The following is a 16,894-nucleotide window of genomic DNA, read 5'->3' as shown; positions in this document are numbered from 1 at the left end:
ATCTTGATAAATTATCTTCATTTATTCTCTTTTGTTAAATAACTACAGTGTTGGGGGCTGTGTCTTTGCAATGTCGATGACCTTCTCAAGAGTTTGGACAGGGACAACTTTAAATTAAGAGTCAGATGTGCTTTACATGAGACTGCAGAATTGAAACTGAAAACACTGTTGTCCTGGAAGCCTTGCTAAGAGTTTCATACAGCTATTTTGAAAAAAGATGTCAGTTCAGCTACTCTTGAAGAGATTTGACAGGCTACAACATGGTTGGTTCAAATATAAATATTTGTTGAATGTAAGAATCTAATCGTCATTTTACGTAGATCATTTCTATGAAAACACAAGTTGGCTCCAGGCTATTGGTATGTCTACTGCATAACATTAGCAACACAAATATTTTAAACTTATAAAAATGTCTCAAAGCAAATATTTTACGACAGTTAGGCAACACCTTGCATTGTGAATGCTGTAGCCGTTGCTTAATGTCAGACAGATTTTGCATCAGCAGCACAAAGCAGAGCCACTTGCATATGTCAGATATTTTTTCTCTGAGAGGAAGCGAGTAAATTCTTCAACCACTGATTACAGTCTACTGATTACAGTCAGTACCATTCAATTTGACATTCATTGAACATTCATGTTCAACATTTACCTTAACAGGATAACTGTGAAGATATTGTCCTGCATACTTTGGAAGAGCCTGCCCTTGTCAGGCAAGCTTGCTTTCCCCAAATTCCTGTTATTACAGTAATGTTGAACAACATGGCACTGAGGGCAGGGTGCCTGATAAGGGGCATGAGAATGAGGAAAAGTAATACAGCAGAGAATGGATTTCTTGTTATTGGCAGGAAAGCACCACTAGCCAGACTGAGATTAATTTGTATTTCTTTAATGGGCGTAGTTTTTCAATGAAATGTATCACAATCTTTTATTGCCTATATGTGAAGGTGTTGTAACTTCACATAAAAATTAACCTTTTGCCGGTTTCCTATGACAGCATGTATGCTGCTTCCTATGTGAAGAAATCAGGTCTGACTTTTCAAGAAATCCATTGGCTTACTTAGGCTGTGATGTTCACGTGCACTCTCAAGCTCCTTGCCTACTGATTCTGAACTTCCAATAACTACATGATTTCCTCTCAGCAGCTTGTAGAGGACCACTCTTTACCAATAGTGCATAGCTTCTCTTCCGGTTGATCACCTGGGAGAGTCTCATACATTTGCTGGGAAACACGGAGGCCACATGTCGTTGAGCTGAGACTCTGCTTGCAGGAACAACTTGAGACCATATTTTAGGCAACAATTTTATTTTTAACTATCACCCTTTGCCTGGCAGTGTTTAATGAGGATTTTTACATATGCTGCCATTGCCATAATGATCTTAGAGATGTAGAACATTTGTAATTTTGGTGAAATGCTGTTTGAAAGATTTGCTAGATCACTTGTATGATCAAAGTTTGTCTATTTTACTGTGATTGCAAATCTGATCTGTGTAACCACTGACAATTGGCACAAAATTAATTGTGTACCAGAGGGAAGCTATGTATTGAGTTTTTTAGGGGAAAAATGATCTACACTCATCGTGTGAAATTTTTAGGTAGTGTAATTATTTTTGCTGTCAGTATTTCTCGGTAACCCTAAATGTTTTCTGAGGCCTCCTTGTTTATATAGCACCACAGTTCTTGTTTCTACACACATGCACTTACCACAGCGCCGCTCATCTGCTCCATTGGGACAGTCTTTGTGTCCATTACACTGCAAAGCCTGTGGGAGGCACTCACTCATGTTCCCACATGGAAACTGGCCGAGGGGGCATCCAGACTCGACCCCCGCTCGGCTGGCCAGCAGCGCTGAGGGAGAGACACAGGAACAAGAGACCATTCTTAAATTCAGCACCAAATTTCAGTAGTCAGTTTTTTCTTGTTAGAAATGTTATACACAATATAGATGAAAGTGTGACCCGGCAACAAGCCTGTCACATTTAAGGACAAGTGTGATATTTTGTAAGTGAAACCAGGCAGCTTTAATGTGAATAATATTTTCAAATGAATGGATACTTAAACCAGGATTAAATAAATTCATATATATGTATATATGTATAAAATGAATAGCATGAAGTCATGAGAGATTTGAAATCTCGGAATCTCTGTTTCCTCTGTAAAAAAATTTTGCCATGAAAATTGTAAATTGGTAAATTGAAAAGTGGTGGGGACATAAGGGCTCAGATTAGGGGTGTGATGATACACTTGGGTCACAAGACGTGACGATGCACAGGAACAAGACAAGAATATTTTGAAGAAATATTTGATGCTGAAATATGAGCATCTGTATATAATTTCTGGGGATCCTCAAGATTTTGAGCATTACACTCGTCATTTCCTGCATTTTCTGCCAAAATATGTGGTGGAAATGTGTTTTTTTATATGAAGGGAAACCATATTTTTATAGCAATTTCATTTGTTAGTTAAGATTTCTTGGTGCAAGCTAATTTTCAGAACACTTTTAACAAATGCTTACAAAAAGTGATGGGGACAAAATCAGCCATTTCAAAATGTGGTGGGGACATGTCCCCAGCGTCCCCAGTGTAAATGACACCTATGGTTCTGGCTCACTGGTTCACTGTCATATAACGGCTTTTACTGGGAAACCTGAATGGACCAGAGCCATTGTTAATATAAGTAATAACAACTGTGCTTTTCCTACTACAGAAGTCAACATATCTGCCTGTGAAAAGGTAACATAAGAATGGGCCTAGCATGGATCTCTGTGACACATATCATCTAACATACACTTATGAAAACAAAGTGAGATCTGTGATAGGCATGAAACAAAAAAAGAGCTGTGCCGCTGATTTCAGTTTACAAAGATTCTCTAGGTGATCAAAAAGAGCATTAGCGCTGCAACTCAAGAATAATTTCACTAGCCAACAGTGGTGGTACTCAGATATTTAAAGTAAACTAGGAGTGCCACAATGCAGAAATACTGTTTACATCTAAATATTGTTTACATCATAAAAATGCTGTGATGCTTGGTGTGTTCTGGTTTTGTCTGTCTGCCAGTGTCCTCTCCCACTCTTTCCCTCTCAAACAGTGGATGTGCGTGGTAACCTCAGGCTCTCCTTTGCCAGCCTCACTAACTGTGATTCTTCGTCTTCAGACTCACCAGCAACCAGATTTCCACCTCTGCCAGCCAGCTCACTCAGCCACAATTTCCTCTGAATCTCACTTCAAAACATGAGCCACACTCTCCAGTCAGCCAAACCCACCAGCTTCTTATGTCACAACTCACTTTGGATTATGTGTAAGCATTGCTTTAATGCTGAAGCTGGCCAAGGTGGGGCTAATTGCAAATGGGTTAGAATGGGCCAGAATGGGTCAGCTGCAGCTCTGGACTGCAGCTTTCAAGCAGATCTAGAGATTAGGAGTCAGTGGTACTCCCCCCACACAGCAGAGAGCCTCGCCTCACACAGGCACCACACAGAAACTTTTAAAAAGGACCATGATGAATGTGCTTCTGGCGACTGTCAAAACTCCAGCGGATTCTGTGTTTCCAGTGCGGACATAGAGAGTCTGACAGCAGCTGCTCGTGGCTGGCTACCTCTGACTAAATAGTAAGTAGTACAATTAGGTATACTTTCCACCACTGCTATAAATGAATATTGATTAGGATTTGTATTGGAAAATACAGCAGATTCAAAAACATTTATTATCTGTGAGTCGGTAACATGAAACAACATAATGCTTATTTTACATGCACATGTATATAAACATATTTCATCTGCTACAAATTAATTAAAAAATTAAAAACTTCATCTACTTGAGTCCCGCAGCCTGTATCTCCCAACCAGATGAAAAAACAAGTGGTTTAATTCATTAAGCTTGTCTTTAAGATATATCTAACAAACTTAAATGAAAAGACTTTACTTTTACTCTTCACTTTTACCCCACTGCTGCTTTAACCTTTGTGCCACCATTTAGCCTGTATGCCATATTTTGATGCACACAAAACATGTTGACTAGTGTGACATAACAGGGAATTCATTTAGCTCAGTCATTAGTTTAAATAACGTTTTCACTAGACCTTTGAAATTAAACACTTATTACTGCTTAATGATTTATGTCTAATACATGAGTCAGACTCTTTAGCTGTAAAGACTTATTTTGGCTGTTGATTTTCTGCACATGTTGTGTTTCTGGCCTGAAAAACAAGCCAGAAACAATTCTCTCATTATTGCTTGCCAGCTAACACAAAGGCCCTACTCACATCTGCAAGGGACACATGCAACATTACTCCCTTCCTAATGACACGTAAACGTAAACAGCACAATACACAATAGTGTCTCATCAATTTATCCAAAGTTTGGCTGCAATCAACACAAGTGTGTCACCACTAATGACTGCATTTGAATTTTTTGTATTTTGCATTTATTTTATGTATCAGTTTTTATCAACATCCATCCATCACATTGATGGATATAATGTATTTTGTTATTGTATGTAGTGTATTTGTTGTTTAGTGGTTGTTTTGTGTCCTTTCTTTTGTTTTGTCTACCCACCCAGAGACAGCAGATGCAAATTAGCTGCTAGCTAACTCTGGTGCAATTATTTTAATTGTGCGCTGTCTCTGTCAAAAATAAACAGCATAACAACATAAAAATGACTGGGCTGTATATTTTCAAATAATGTCACCATAAATTTTCCGGAAAATTTTAGTTGCAGAAATTGAAGAGGAACAGGCATGCCATTTTTAAAGGGTGTTGGATCCAGTTGGTTGATATTGTTCATAATTAGGAATTTGTTTGTATAGTATGACCTGGATGTTTCTCTGGGATATGATTATTGTGACTTTAAGAAAAAATAGCTGATTTAGATTGTAATTCAGAGCATGTGATTTTATTTAATCTTATTTACAAGAATATGAAATCAAACACATCAACAGGAATGTGTCCCCTCTTTATATAGTCAGACACTAATTGGTCATGAGGAGCAGCTGGAAAGGCATGCAGAGGATCACTGCTGATTAAGTGATAAGTCACAGGGCTATGCTTGTGGAATAGACCCTTTTCACAGCGGACATTTTGGCTTACGAAAGCTGAAAAAGCAAATGAATAAGATTAATGACAGCTGTATTCCTTTGGCCATTGGCAAGGTTATTATTTACTCCTGTGCTTGTCGTGCTTTGACAAGTCATTTGTCTGCTGTGAAAGGGTCTGTAGCTAAGGCAGAAAAAACAACTGCCAGAAAATACAGAAACATTATGGGAAAAGAAGAACTGAGAGCAGAGGAAGAGGCAAAGGATGGAAAAGCTACAGCCATGACGAGTACAATGTATAAGAACCAGCCACAAAGTTACAGCTGCATTAAAAGATTTTTTTAAGTGTTTCAGCAACCTTGAGGTTGGGAAGGAAACTTGCTACCCAATACAGATGTTGGGAAGGAAACTTGCTACCCAATACAGAACTGAGTTTGGTGGCCTCAGCAGGCAATCACTTTGAAGCTTTTCATGAAATCCAAATTTATGTATTAAACTCAGCTTTGATCCCAGTTTTGCATATTGTAATTGTACAAAATACTCATGGCATATATGTAATAATACAAAACTTGTTACTTTTTAAAAACTATATACTTTTTCAAATAGTTTAATGAGTGAGGAATGTTTTTCACGTGTCAAGTTTGGTTAAATATTGTGTTTCTTTGAGTAACTTTCCCCCCCTTCAGGCGCACGGGGAAAAAGGTGGGCTTTGCCTCCCCCAAATACAGCAGGGGGTAACGGATCAGGCTGCGTAGATAAACAAGTTGTTCAACTTCAAAATACATTTTTAAATTCACTGAGACAGCACATAACAGGACTAAGAGCGCTCTTGTTCCTTCAAGTAATTTTCAAACTCACCATCATGTGAGGAGTCTGTGAGGTAAAAATTACTCTTTTTGTTTTTGTTATGTTTACAATGTTTATAGTTTCGATAAATCTTATGAGCTTGTTGCTGTCATCTCTTCCCCATTTCTCTCTTCTACAATAAGTGAAACAGCGCCCCTCTAAATGCGATGCGTTGGATGTGTGGTGAAACACTATATTGCACCACCATAGACTGGCCTGCAGTCTGAATATGCGGGGAGGCCAGGCAGAGTTGGCATCCCTTCCTGAAAAAAAATTAAATGATTAACCAGTCAGATGAGGCCACTGTCACGCAACTGCCTAACTGTGATAAGTCAGGATGATGGCAAGGGAAGCCAGCCGCTGTCTGGCTTCACGCCAATCAAATCACAGCTTGCTATCAACGTCATTCAGATGAAATAAGGGGCGCTGTTAGCTACTTTAGCTGGTGCAGTTACGGAGGGTAGATATTTGAAGTTTTTAGTTATAAACAGTTTTACTAAACTACTACTACAGCAGCAATTTAAGATTAAATCTGATGGAAGACCAATGTGAAAACTGGAGCTGGAAAAAGGTGTTTTGGACATTCAGTAAAGAAAACTATATCCTGAACACAAAGTCCTCATGACATTTCAAAAGGCTACTGTTAGTTAGCCAAAGCAAGCCTCTGAAGTTGCAACATACCCTGTATATGTAATTCAAACACTTGGGACTTGTGTATTTTAATCAACCTCCTTCCTCAGCGACTCCCTGTCATTCTTGTACACTTTTGTTTCATACTTTCCACATTCTAACGTATATTAGAATAACACAGCTGGAGTACCAGATAACTGTCTACACTGTCATGGCATAGCGAGCACAGTCATATGGCATCCACAGTATAACCTATGGGCATATAGATGTGTTGAGAGTTTGACCTGAGATGTGGCTGCAGGACATCAGCTGTAAAAAGAGTCGTATGTATGAAAACAGAAAGATAGGGAAACTTCACTGGGCACTGAGGCACTGTAGAACAAAGAAACAGCGTGGTGTTTGGTCAGTCTGAAATGTTTCCCTGAAATCTGAAACCAACAAAAGATACACCGGTTTTAAAACATTCCAATGGTATAGAGAAACCAAGAGTCACATTTTTAGTTGAAGTAATAGATTTTTTTATGAGCTATGTTTATGAGCTAATTATTCATTAATTTTTTAAATACCGATTTATTCCATTCATGCTGGTGTGACCCCTCAAAATGAAACAAGTCTTAAGTGAACTGATCAGTGTGCACACCTACACACATACTTTTCGAATTAAATGAACACATTTTGCTGTTTGTCAACATTCAGGTTGCATCTAACGCCAGCTGCATCATTTGACTCCTGGTCTCCAAAACCAAATAGCTTCAAAGTTCTGTTCAGGTTAAATTCCATTAAATCTTTTATGAAACTTCGGACACTAAATAATTGAAGCCATGCTGTATCAGAAAATATGACTTTACAACTTAATTTGACTCTGTGCATTTGCTTCTCTCTGTCGCCATACTTTGTAACTGTTTTTGAAAGTACAATGTGATCTGTGAAGAAAAACTTTCTTTCTTTTGGCTCTGTTTAAACACCGACTGCGAAGTTCAAGTGTTGACATTTAGTTTGAACAACAGGGCTGAAATTTCTAAAAACTGAGAATCAGCACTTTACCCCCTATAGTCAATGTTTTATTTTCTATGCTGGAGAACAGAACCAGAACAACAGAAAATGTTGGAGCATTTGTTAGTGATTGTGAGAGGTGTCGGCAAGAAGCACCAATGCGTTGTGTTGGGCAAGTGCTTTCATTAACTGGTCTCACAGTGGCCAAAGCATCATATGAGACCTCTGCCAACACAGTCTCATTGAAATATGGGTTGCGTTTGGGTGCTCATCACAACCATAAGACTGTATAAAACATGGATGTCACCGATAGGTTTCTGAAGAGCCGTTGTGAAGCTCAGTGTGCTCCAGCCATCAATATGTTACCAGTGCCTGACTGGCTGGCCTGATTGCTGAATCATCTAGCAGCGAGCCACCTGAGAGGGCACCCACCTGCGACTCAAAGCATTCCACCCTCATTCATGCATATCTTTAGACCTTAATATAATTTAAATAGGGGAGATATATAAAAATTCACCCCTCCTACAGTTGTCTTCAGGAAAATTAGCTATAAAGACCAAAACCATTTTTGTACCAGGCTGTAAACATGTTTATTTCTGCTATACAGTTGAGAATTTTAATTCCCAGAGGTTGCGGCTTCATTAACAACTGTATCTATTCAGTTACCAATGGCCCACATATCAGCTGATAATATACCAAAATCAAAATCTTGAAAACTGGTTTTGTTTATAAATTTTGCTGTTTGTCTCTATGGACTCTGTAACACTATAGTCCCCATAATACACTGCCGCTTTAAACTGTTTGTTGAAAAATGAAATTGCAAGTCAAGTATTAACTTAATTAAATAATTTCCTTTGCTATTACGCTGTAAAGATGACAGCAATCACATCAAAACCCATTTGTCACTGCACTATAATATACAGCCCAATATACTGAATCACGTTGGAGACTATCCGTCTCCAGTATAACAATAAATTTCAATCAATTTCTTGATGGTTGACTGAATTTCTGATGCTTGCTCCACGATCCCTGCTGCACTGGAATCTCTGCTGTCTCGACACTAGAAATTTCCTGCAGGTGAGCCAAGTGCCCTGTCTCTCTAATGACGGAAAAGACTTATTCTGACAAATGTCGGCAATTGTCTTGTGGTATCTGTTGATATATGACATGGATTACACAGTCTGAATGCATTATCTCAAATGTTCGTTGAAATGATTAAGCTGGATATCTGTGGGACGCTTCCTTATTGCCATTCCTACCCAAGTCCCAGAAAATGTCATAGCCTCTGTGACTCTGATCGCTCTGTGACTGATTCATGTTAATTGCATAAATTCCACAACATCTCTGACGCTTAAAAATGTCCCCAGTCACCCTGATGGAAGATTTGACTCATTGTGAATAGCTCGTCAGATGGAGTCCTTTCTTTAAACAAGTTGAAAAAGCGTCCCTGACTGAGGACATTAAATAGAATGAATTGATACACGTCGTGTTGCTTTTTGTTCATTATTAAGTTTTGTCACTTTTTGTTTTTATCTCATTTATATTTTTGTCTTTTTGTGATTTGTTTGCAGTTTCACTTTTTAAATTATAATTTTACATTTTTAGTCTCATCAAATATGAATGATGATTGAATTGAAAAGCAATAAACAAAATATCAAACAGAACCAAATAAAAGACCCGTGCTTTGTTTTTTTTGTTAACAGAGTTAATTCAACTAGCATCACATTGAAAAACAACTATAATCGTACAGCAGTTGGGAACAAAATAGCAACACATATGTGCTGTTTTTGTGTAACATCCACACAATTTGACACAACTGAGAGGGGATCTGAGTCACAAACTGGGAGGTGGAGGAAGTGTAAGTGGCCATGAATGATTTAAGAACATGATCCAAAACAAAATGTGATGTTAACTTAGGCTAATGGAAAGAACTTAACAGCCAGTCCTTAGAGCATCTTTTAGTACAACCGACCTCTGAACGAGAAATTTGTAGGCAACCAAAATGTTAAAATTTACTTTCATTAACTGAAAACACATTGGGTCAAAGTTCTTAGATAAAAACAGTGACCACACCCAAAAACAAGTTCACAGCTAGTTAAATTAACACAGTGGATTTGGCTCGCCTCTGTTCTGATTGACTGGTCACCATGGTGGCAACTTGTCAATCACAAGGTAGCCAAGTCCTAAAGTATACCCTGCTTTATTGTGTATTTACTCTAAAAAGGATCATAATTTACAAAATTGCCATCATGCAGTAACGAAAAAGATTTAAAAAATAGTGATAGAGACCACAAATTCATTAGGAAAGTGTTTCTTAAGGTCATAAATCAAATGAGAAGTAGGGTCATTTTCTCATAGACTTCTATACAATCTGACTTCTTTTTGCAACTAGTAGAGCTGCTCCTGCTGGCCATTAGGAAAAAAATCACACACTTCAGCATTGGTTTCATTTTCAGGGGACAGGAAAACAAGTAAACAGAGCGGTCGGGAGGGGAATTATAGGTTTGGTTTTTAATTATAAATATGCATTTCAATTATGAATAAACAATATTTTCTGATATTTTTTATTGGGATGGGACGGGAGTCATTCTTCAGGGATTGGAACGCGACAGGAGTGAAAAATCACTTTTATGTCACCCTCTAATGTCACATTTATTAGGCTATTTATTCATTTGTACTTTATATTTACTAATGGACTATTGACTTGTACAATTCCCTGAATCTCATAGATAAGCTTACTTATTACACATATTTTTAATAGGCCTACTTAATTTAAACTTAAGCCAATATGTAATTAGCTCCTTAAAACATATTCTAAATGATTGTATATTGTTCATACAGAATTTAACAATGTCATGCTTTCCCATCTCCATCTGAGCAGAAGAGCAGGCAATTATCCAAGGAAAATGTATTTATGTCCAAAATAGTTACAAGCCTTACTGGTTACAAAATAGTTTTCCTGTCCCAGTTGAGGTTTTTAAAACCTGAAGAGCCCTGAGCTCACTGTGGAGTTAATACAGATTCATTAACACAGTTTAGAGTGTAACTAATGTTCTGCAGAACTGTCTCTTCTACTGTGGATGACAATGTTCTTATGCAAAACCAACCTGAACAATTGTGATTAAAAACAATTTAGTAATGAAAAATAGGGGAAACTACCTTTAACATTTAGGTAGGCTACAGCCTGTAATAATACTATTCATAAAACAGGAGACAGACAAAGAAAGGCAGCACACACAAAACACAAAAAAAAAAAAAATCAATTAGGCTTCTCATCAAATCCTTTCCTCTCCTTAGTTTTTTACCTCTTATCTCAGTATGAGTCAAGTGGATCAGCAAAACGATAACAGGTACGTCCATCCTGAGGCTCGGACGTTTTCCTGCGCTCATGTCGCTTCGGCTGTAATGCCTCGGGAACAAATTTACGGTTTCACCCGCGAAAACCTGCCAGTCCACAAAAAAATACAGCAGAAGTCCCAGTCAGTCCAATATAGAGTATGCCCGGCGCTTAAAACTGAGTGAAAAGGCGAACCAAGGGATCGGGAGAATCAGCTGAAGTAGCAACGTGGAAAGGTAAACCTGAGCTGGTGCGCAAAAACAACCACATCCTCTCCACACTGTCCTCTCCGGAGCTCTCTGAAGACTGTGCTGAAAGACACCGTGTACCCCCACCCCAGCGCCCGCGCACACACGCAACCACACGCACTGTCTCCATGCACGAAAACTTGCCCGGCCCCTTTTCATAAATTCATTCTTGGAGCATTCTACTTTAGTTTGCGCGCATTGAGTAGACCTGTGTGCCGCACACCTACAAAGGCTCAGTCACCCACTCACCTGTCTAGCCTACAGAAGTTCCTCGTCTTGCCTGGGGAAGCCTAAAGCTGAGTTTAGTGGAGATGACAGCAGCAGAGGGGAAGACAGTCACTAGGATTTATATCGGTTGCATTTCACAATGTTTTTAAATTTCACAGCTACTTGTTTTTCCTCCACAGTATAAGTACGTTTTTGTTTCAAATAAAAGGAGGACAGCTGATAAAGCAGAAATAGCATGGCGTTATTCCTCTAGGCCTATGAGTTTATTGTTGTGTTATTAGCCTGCAGGCAGCTGATGGTAGCCCAGCTTAGCTTAAAGACAGGAAGCAGGAGTAAACAGCTATTTTAACAGCTTAAATTAAAAGACTAGAAACACAGGGAAACAGCTAGACTGGATTTCTCCAGAGATTGCACCTACCATCACCCCTACACTGAAGTGGAAAAATGACTTACTGAAGCTTTTTCAAGGTCAGCAAAACCAAGGAGCTGATGTTGATTTAAAAAAAAAGAAGAAAAACTCCTGGAGCTGAGTTGGAGCAGGTGAACAGTTTTAGGTTCCTGGGAATCAACATCACAGAGAATATGACACAGTCATCTCACATCTCCACGATGGTGAAGAAAGCCCAGAAACGTCTGTATTTCTTTAGGAAACTTAAGAAGGCTAATATCCTGTACCAAGTTCTTGTCAACTTTTACAGAGGAGCAATAGAAAGTGTCCTGACTGGAAACATCACCAACTTGAATGGGATGTGCACGGCCCAGGACAGGAGGACTCTGCAGAGGGTGAATAAAACTGCTCATTGATCTTCAGAGCACGCTCAGAAGATAATGATATAATTGTTGTATACATTGTCTGCTTTGTGGCAGAAGGGAACTACAAACAACCGTGTTGTAATTGAACAATTAAAATACCTTGTACCTTGTACCTTTATGGGGGTTAGCTTGTTATGTGCTGAAGTCTTTTTGTCACCATGAAGTTGCCGGGCAACCAGTTGAGAGTCGAAGAAGTCATTGCATCTGGCCAAGAAATCACATAAACTCTGTAAACTTTGGAAAAATCTGCCAGAGTTGAGCTTTATAATTGGAAACATTTGCCCTTGTACCATTTATATCAGTGATTTTAATTCCAATGTTAAAGAAAGTTTCACCACTGTATTTGAATCAGTTTAACTGTCATTTCTCTATTGGATGGCATGATGTGCATTTTTCCCGTCCCACAGTAGAAGGTTTTGAATTATTCACAAGGCCATAAGAGAGAGAGAAAAATGATTTATTGATGTGTGAGCATGGGGCCATCCAAAGAAGCAGAAGGAAGGAGAGCCGGGAGGGAGTTCTGGTGCCAAGTTTTCTTGAACTCTCTGACAAAGTAAGACCTGATGCAGTTTGTCTTTCAGAAGCAGCATTGTAGTCAGTATAAACACTGAACATGTGTTTCAGGTATGCTCATTTCTTTGCTTGGAGGGCCCAGAGTGGTTGCTGGTTGTCAGGGGACCCAATCAAAATCTGAGTCAGATCTGAGCCAATAAGTTATACTTTTTCATGTCCAATCTATTACGCTTTAATATTGTATATGAAGGAATGTTTTAGCAATGTACCTTTAAATCCCCTCTACGTCTGGTTAGGTAGCCTCATCTAGGAATGGTTCACAAGTCTCTTTCTTTTTTTATTGATTTATTTAACACTGATGGTGCACATTAATAAAAAAAAAATTTATGTGATGATATGATGATATCATCAAGGACATTATTATACTACATTACATACATAAAACATGCAACGCCGAAGGATACAGTACACAGCACAAAAAGAAATAAAGTGCAGAATATTAATGTAAATAGAAATGTGTGCTAAACACAGTGACACACTCAGGCGGTAAATGAAACATGCAATACAAAAACTTACAATACATCAACATTAAAAGCTTCACATACATAAGAATTATAAATAACTGACAAACAAGTACAAAGGGATCCTGTCTTCTTTATTACTTTAATATTCCTCTTTAGATTAGATTTTACAGATCCTTAATATTTTTATATTTATATATATTTATGTTTCTACCTGCTGATGGACTGCTTTCAAAAGTAAGCTGCAAATAAAAAATGACCTCTCATGAATACGCCTGCCAGTCATTATTTGTGTAAAGGCTAAATATCTGGCCACAACCAAACACAGTTGTAGGAAAAAGTATATGAACACTTATTTTTAATTACCTGGATTTGATGTGATCTGGTCTCCATCTAAGTCAGAACAATAGACAAACACAGTCTACTTAAACTAACTCCACACAAACTTATATCTTTTCATGTTTTTATTGAACACCGTGTAAACATTCACAGTGCAGGGTGGGAAAAGTATTTGAACCCTTGGATTTAATAACAGGTTGATACTCTTTGGCAGCAATAGCCTCAACCAAACGTTTCCTGTAGTTGCAGATCAGACCTGAACAATGGTCAGGAGGAATTTTGGACCACCTCTTTAGAAATCTGTTTCAGTTCAGCAATTTTCTTTGGATGTCTGGTGTGAATCACTCTTTTGAGGTTGTGCCACAGCATCTAAATCAACCAGTCCAGAAGGTGTATTTTCTCCTGCTGAAGCCATTCTGTTGTTGATTTACTTCTGGGCTTTGTTGTTGTTGCATCACCCATCTCCCGTTGAGCTTCAACTGGCAGACAGATGGCCTTACATTCTCCTGCAAAATGTCTTGCTAAACTTTGGAATAAATTTTTCCGTCGATGATAGCAACCCCCTCCAGGCCCTGAGGCAGCAAAGGCCCCAAATCATGATGCCCCCTCCACCATACCTCACAGTTGGGATGAGGTTTTGGTGTAGGTGTGCTGTGTCTTTTTTCCTCCACACATAGGGTTGTGTGTTCCTTCCAAACAACTCAACTTTGGTCTATCTATCCACAGAATATTTTGCTAGTAGTGCTGTGGAACATCCAGGCACCCTTTTGCAAACTTCAGACATGCAGCTGTGTTTTTTTGAACAGCAGTGGCTTCCTCTGTGGTGTCCTCACATGAACTCCATTCTTGTTTAGTGTTTTATGTATCGTGCAGTCGTCAACAACAGAAATGTTGGCATGTTCCAGAGATTTCTGTGAGTCTTCAGCTGACACTCTAGGATCCTTCTTAACTTCTTTGAGCATTCTGCTCTGTGCTCGTGCAGTCATCTTTGCAGGACGGCCTCTCCTATGGAGAGTAGCAACAGTGCTGAAATCTTTCCATTTATAGACAGTTTATCTTACTGTGGACTGATGTACATCATACTTTTACAGATACTTCTGTAACCCTTTCCAGCTTCAAGCAAGTCAATAATTCTTAATCTTAGGTCTTCTGAGAGCTCTTTTGGTCAAGGCAGGGTTCACATCAGGCAATTCTTCATGGGAATAGCAAAAGCAAAATTTATGTGTTTTTTAAATAACTAACACCTTCAATCTCGTCTCATTGATTGGACTTCAGGTTGGCTGACTCCTGACTCCAGTCAGCTTTTGGAGAAGTCATTAGCCTAGGGGTTCACATACTTTTCCCACCGTGGCTGTGACTTTTACTCAGTGTGTTCAATAAAACATGAAAATATATAATTGTTTGTGTGGATTTAGTTAAAGCAGACTATGTTTGTCTATTGTTGTGAAAATCAGATCACATTTTAAGACCAATTTATGCAGAAATCCAGGTAATTCCAAAGGGTTCACATACTTTTCCTGCGACTGTAAGCATCCCAGCATTGTGTAACTAGTTTAATATGTGAGCAGTGTTTAGCCATGAAGCCTAATTGGCCTTGTCCTTTTGTTCTATACATATTCTCCATACAAGATCTGCTGCCTCTTTATTTTTGTCTAATCATTTTAAATGAAGATCTGCTTTATGTTGCTGTGTTTGACCTAATGTTGCAAACCAATTCTTCTCTCTCTCTCTTTTGAAAGCTTCACACTACTGTGCTAAGACTCAGAATCAGCCCTGACTATAAAATTAACTGACAACTTCCGACCCTTTTGAACCAACAGCTGTGAAAACAGGAGATTTCTTTTCTAAGTGTCAGATTCAAAGAACATGTAGGCCAAAAGTAACTCACAAACTTCACAATGACACTTCGAAAAAACTGTTATTGGATGATGGGCAAACAATGTCAATGTCCTGTTGCACAAAGGGAATTTAATCAGAAACAAGATCAACCGATGAGGCTTTGATTTTCCAGAATACATTATGTAGTTTCATCAGTTAACACGACGACGATTGTTATTATCATTAAGTTATCTAAATCAAAGCTTTTGCTTTGATGCACGCTGCTAAGCAAAGTAAGAAATGAAGAAAGCAGAGGAAGAAAATGAAAGACTCCCTCCCTGAAAGAAAGCCTTGAAGTAATGTTTTGGCATATATAATCTTCCTATGATCCCTGTATGATGTTGGGAGGCAGGACTATGTTGCAGTATTACCCAATACTGAAGAAATTAGTTGGCATTGTGCAGTATTTCCCTGCATGTCCCTTTTGAGATGACACTGTGGAACAACAGTTGTTCTTGTTCTTTGTTTTTCAGTCTGACCAAGAGGCCTGGAGATGGAAACGTACCCCATGACATATGTGTTTTCCCACTAAAGTCAAAACCCATTTTGCCACAGTTCAAAAGAATGCATGTCAATTGATCATAACATTCAAAAGACACTTGCTTAACTAAGAGTTAAACTAGCATGATATGTTTTTTTAGCGACAACATGGATATATAATCTTATTTATACATTTACATATCCTACAGACACAGAGCAGATGGATTCGTGGACTCTCCTTCTGGCTTTGTTTTTGGTATCTACCAACTCCAGAGGGAAATATCTGGCCAGTTAAAGGCTCCACTATATTCACCAGCCAGTTGCTAACTTTGTCCATCTTTGCGTCAAGCCGGGCAGTGACTTTATAAGAGTTTTTTTTCGTGCCAAAAACAGCTGACTGCTGCAACTGAAGATGGAGTTGTTAAGAGCTTGACAGTTAACCAAAATAGTAAAATTTTAGTTTGTAAAACCACAAAAAGGAGCCAAAACAAGCTATAAAGGCCTGAGAAGTTGGCTCATATTTGTCTGTGTGTTTGTTATTCTGCAACCTAATGAGTCATGACCTTTGACATCAAATATGTGGCTAGGCTAGCATGGTTATAAATTACAGCTTTAGGTGGTGCCAGAAATCCCTGCATTGCTGAGTCATCACTTATGAATTGGCTAGCGCTTATTGCTTGAAAAAATACATTCAGTATATCCTCCAGGATTTCTTTTTTATTTAAATCGATTTTTTAAGACCTTCTTATTTTCATTTTTAAAAAACTGAGAAAAACAGACAGAAGTACAACAGGATCAAAACAATTTCAATAAACAAAAAATTATTAATACAAAATATAATCAAAAATAAAATAAAATAAATCAGGTCACGTCAATCTTTGTTTCCAATTGTTATGTACCCTGATTTTATGCACTGTAATTATAGTAATAGTTAATTTTATCGATTTATTGTTACTGTTTTTATTATGTTTTGTGAGGTGACCTTGAGTGTTCAGAAAGGCCCCTATAAATAAAATGTATGACAAGACAGTTTTACTTGCT

The 16,894-nt window shown here is 38.3% G+C and overlaps 1 protein-coding gene across 1 annotated transcript in view; it reads right to left on the bottom strand.

The window, feature by feature from the left end:
* The window catches only part of rxfp2a (relaxin family peptide receptor 2a), a 61,242-nt gene extending 50,032 nt beyond the window's left edge, over window positions 1-11,210 (bottom strand). The window contains exons 1-2 of the mRNA XM_038709358.1: window positions 10,802-11,210; window positions 1,703-1,846 (exon numbers count right to left, since the gene is read on the bottom strand). Coding sequence (XP_038565286.1) covers window positions 1,703-1,846; window positions 10,802-10,886 — 229 coding nt within the window. The 5' untranslated portion in view covers window positions 10,887-11,210. The remainder of the gene's footprint in view (window positions 1-1,702; window positions 1,847-10,801) is intronic.
* Between the last annotated feature and the right edge of the window lie 5,684 nt (window positions 11,211-16,894).

The sequence above is a fragment of the Micropterus salmoides genome, unplaced genomic scaffold (assembly GCF_014851395.1).
Source record: "Micropterus salmoides isolate LMB-PRFRI ecotype aquatic unplaced genomic scaffold, ASM1485139v1 Ms_hic_scaffold_9, whole genome shotgun sequence".
Lineage (NCBI taxonomy): Eukaryota > Metazoa > Chordata > Actinopteri > Centrarchiformes > Centrarchidae > Micropterus > Micropterus salmoides.
This window is presented reverse-complemented; position numbering and strand designations above follow the sequence as displayed.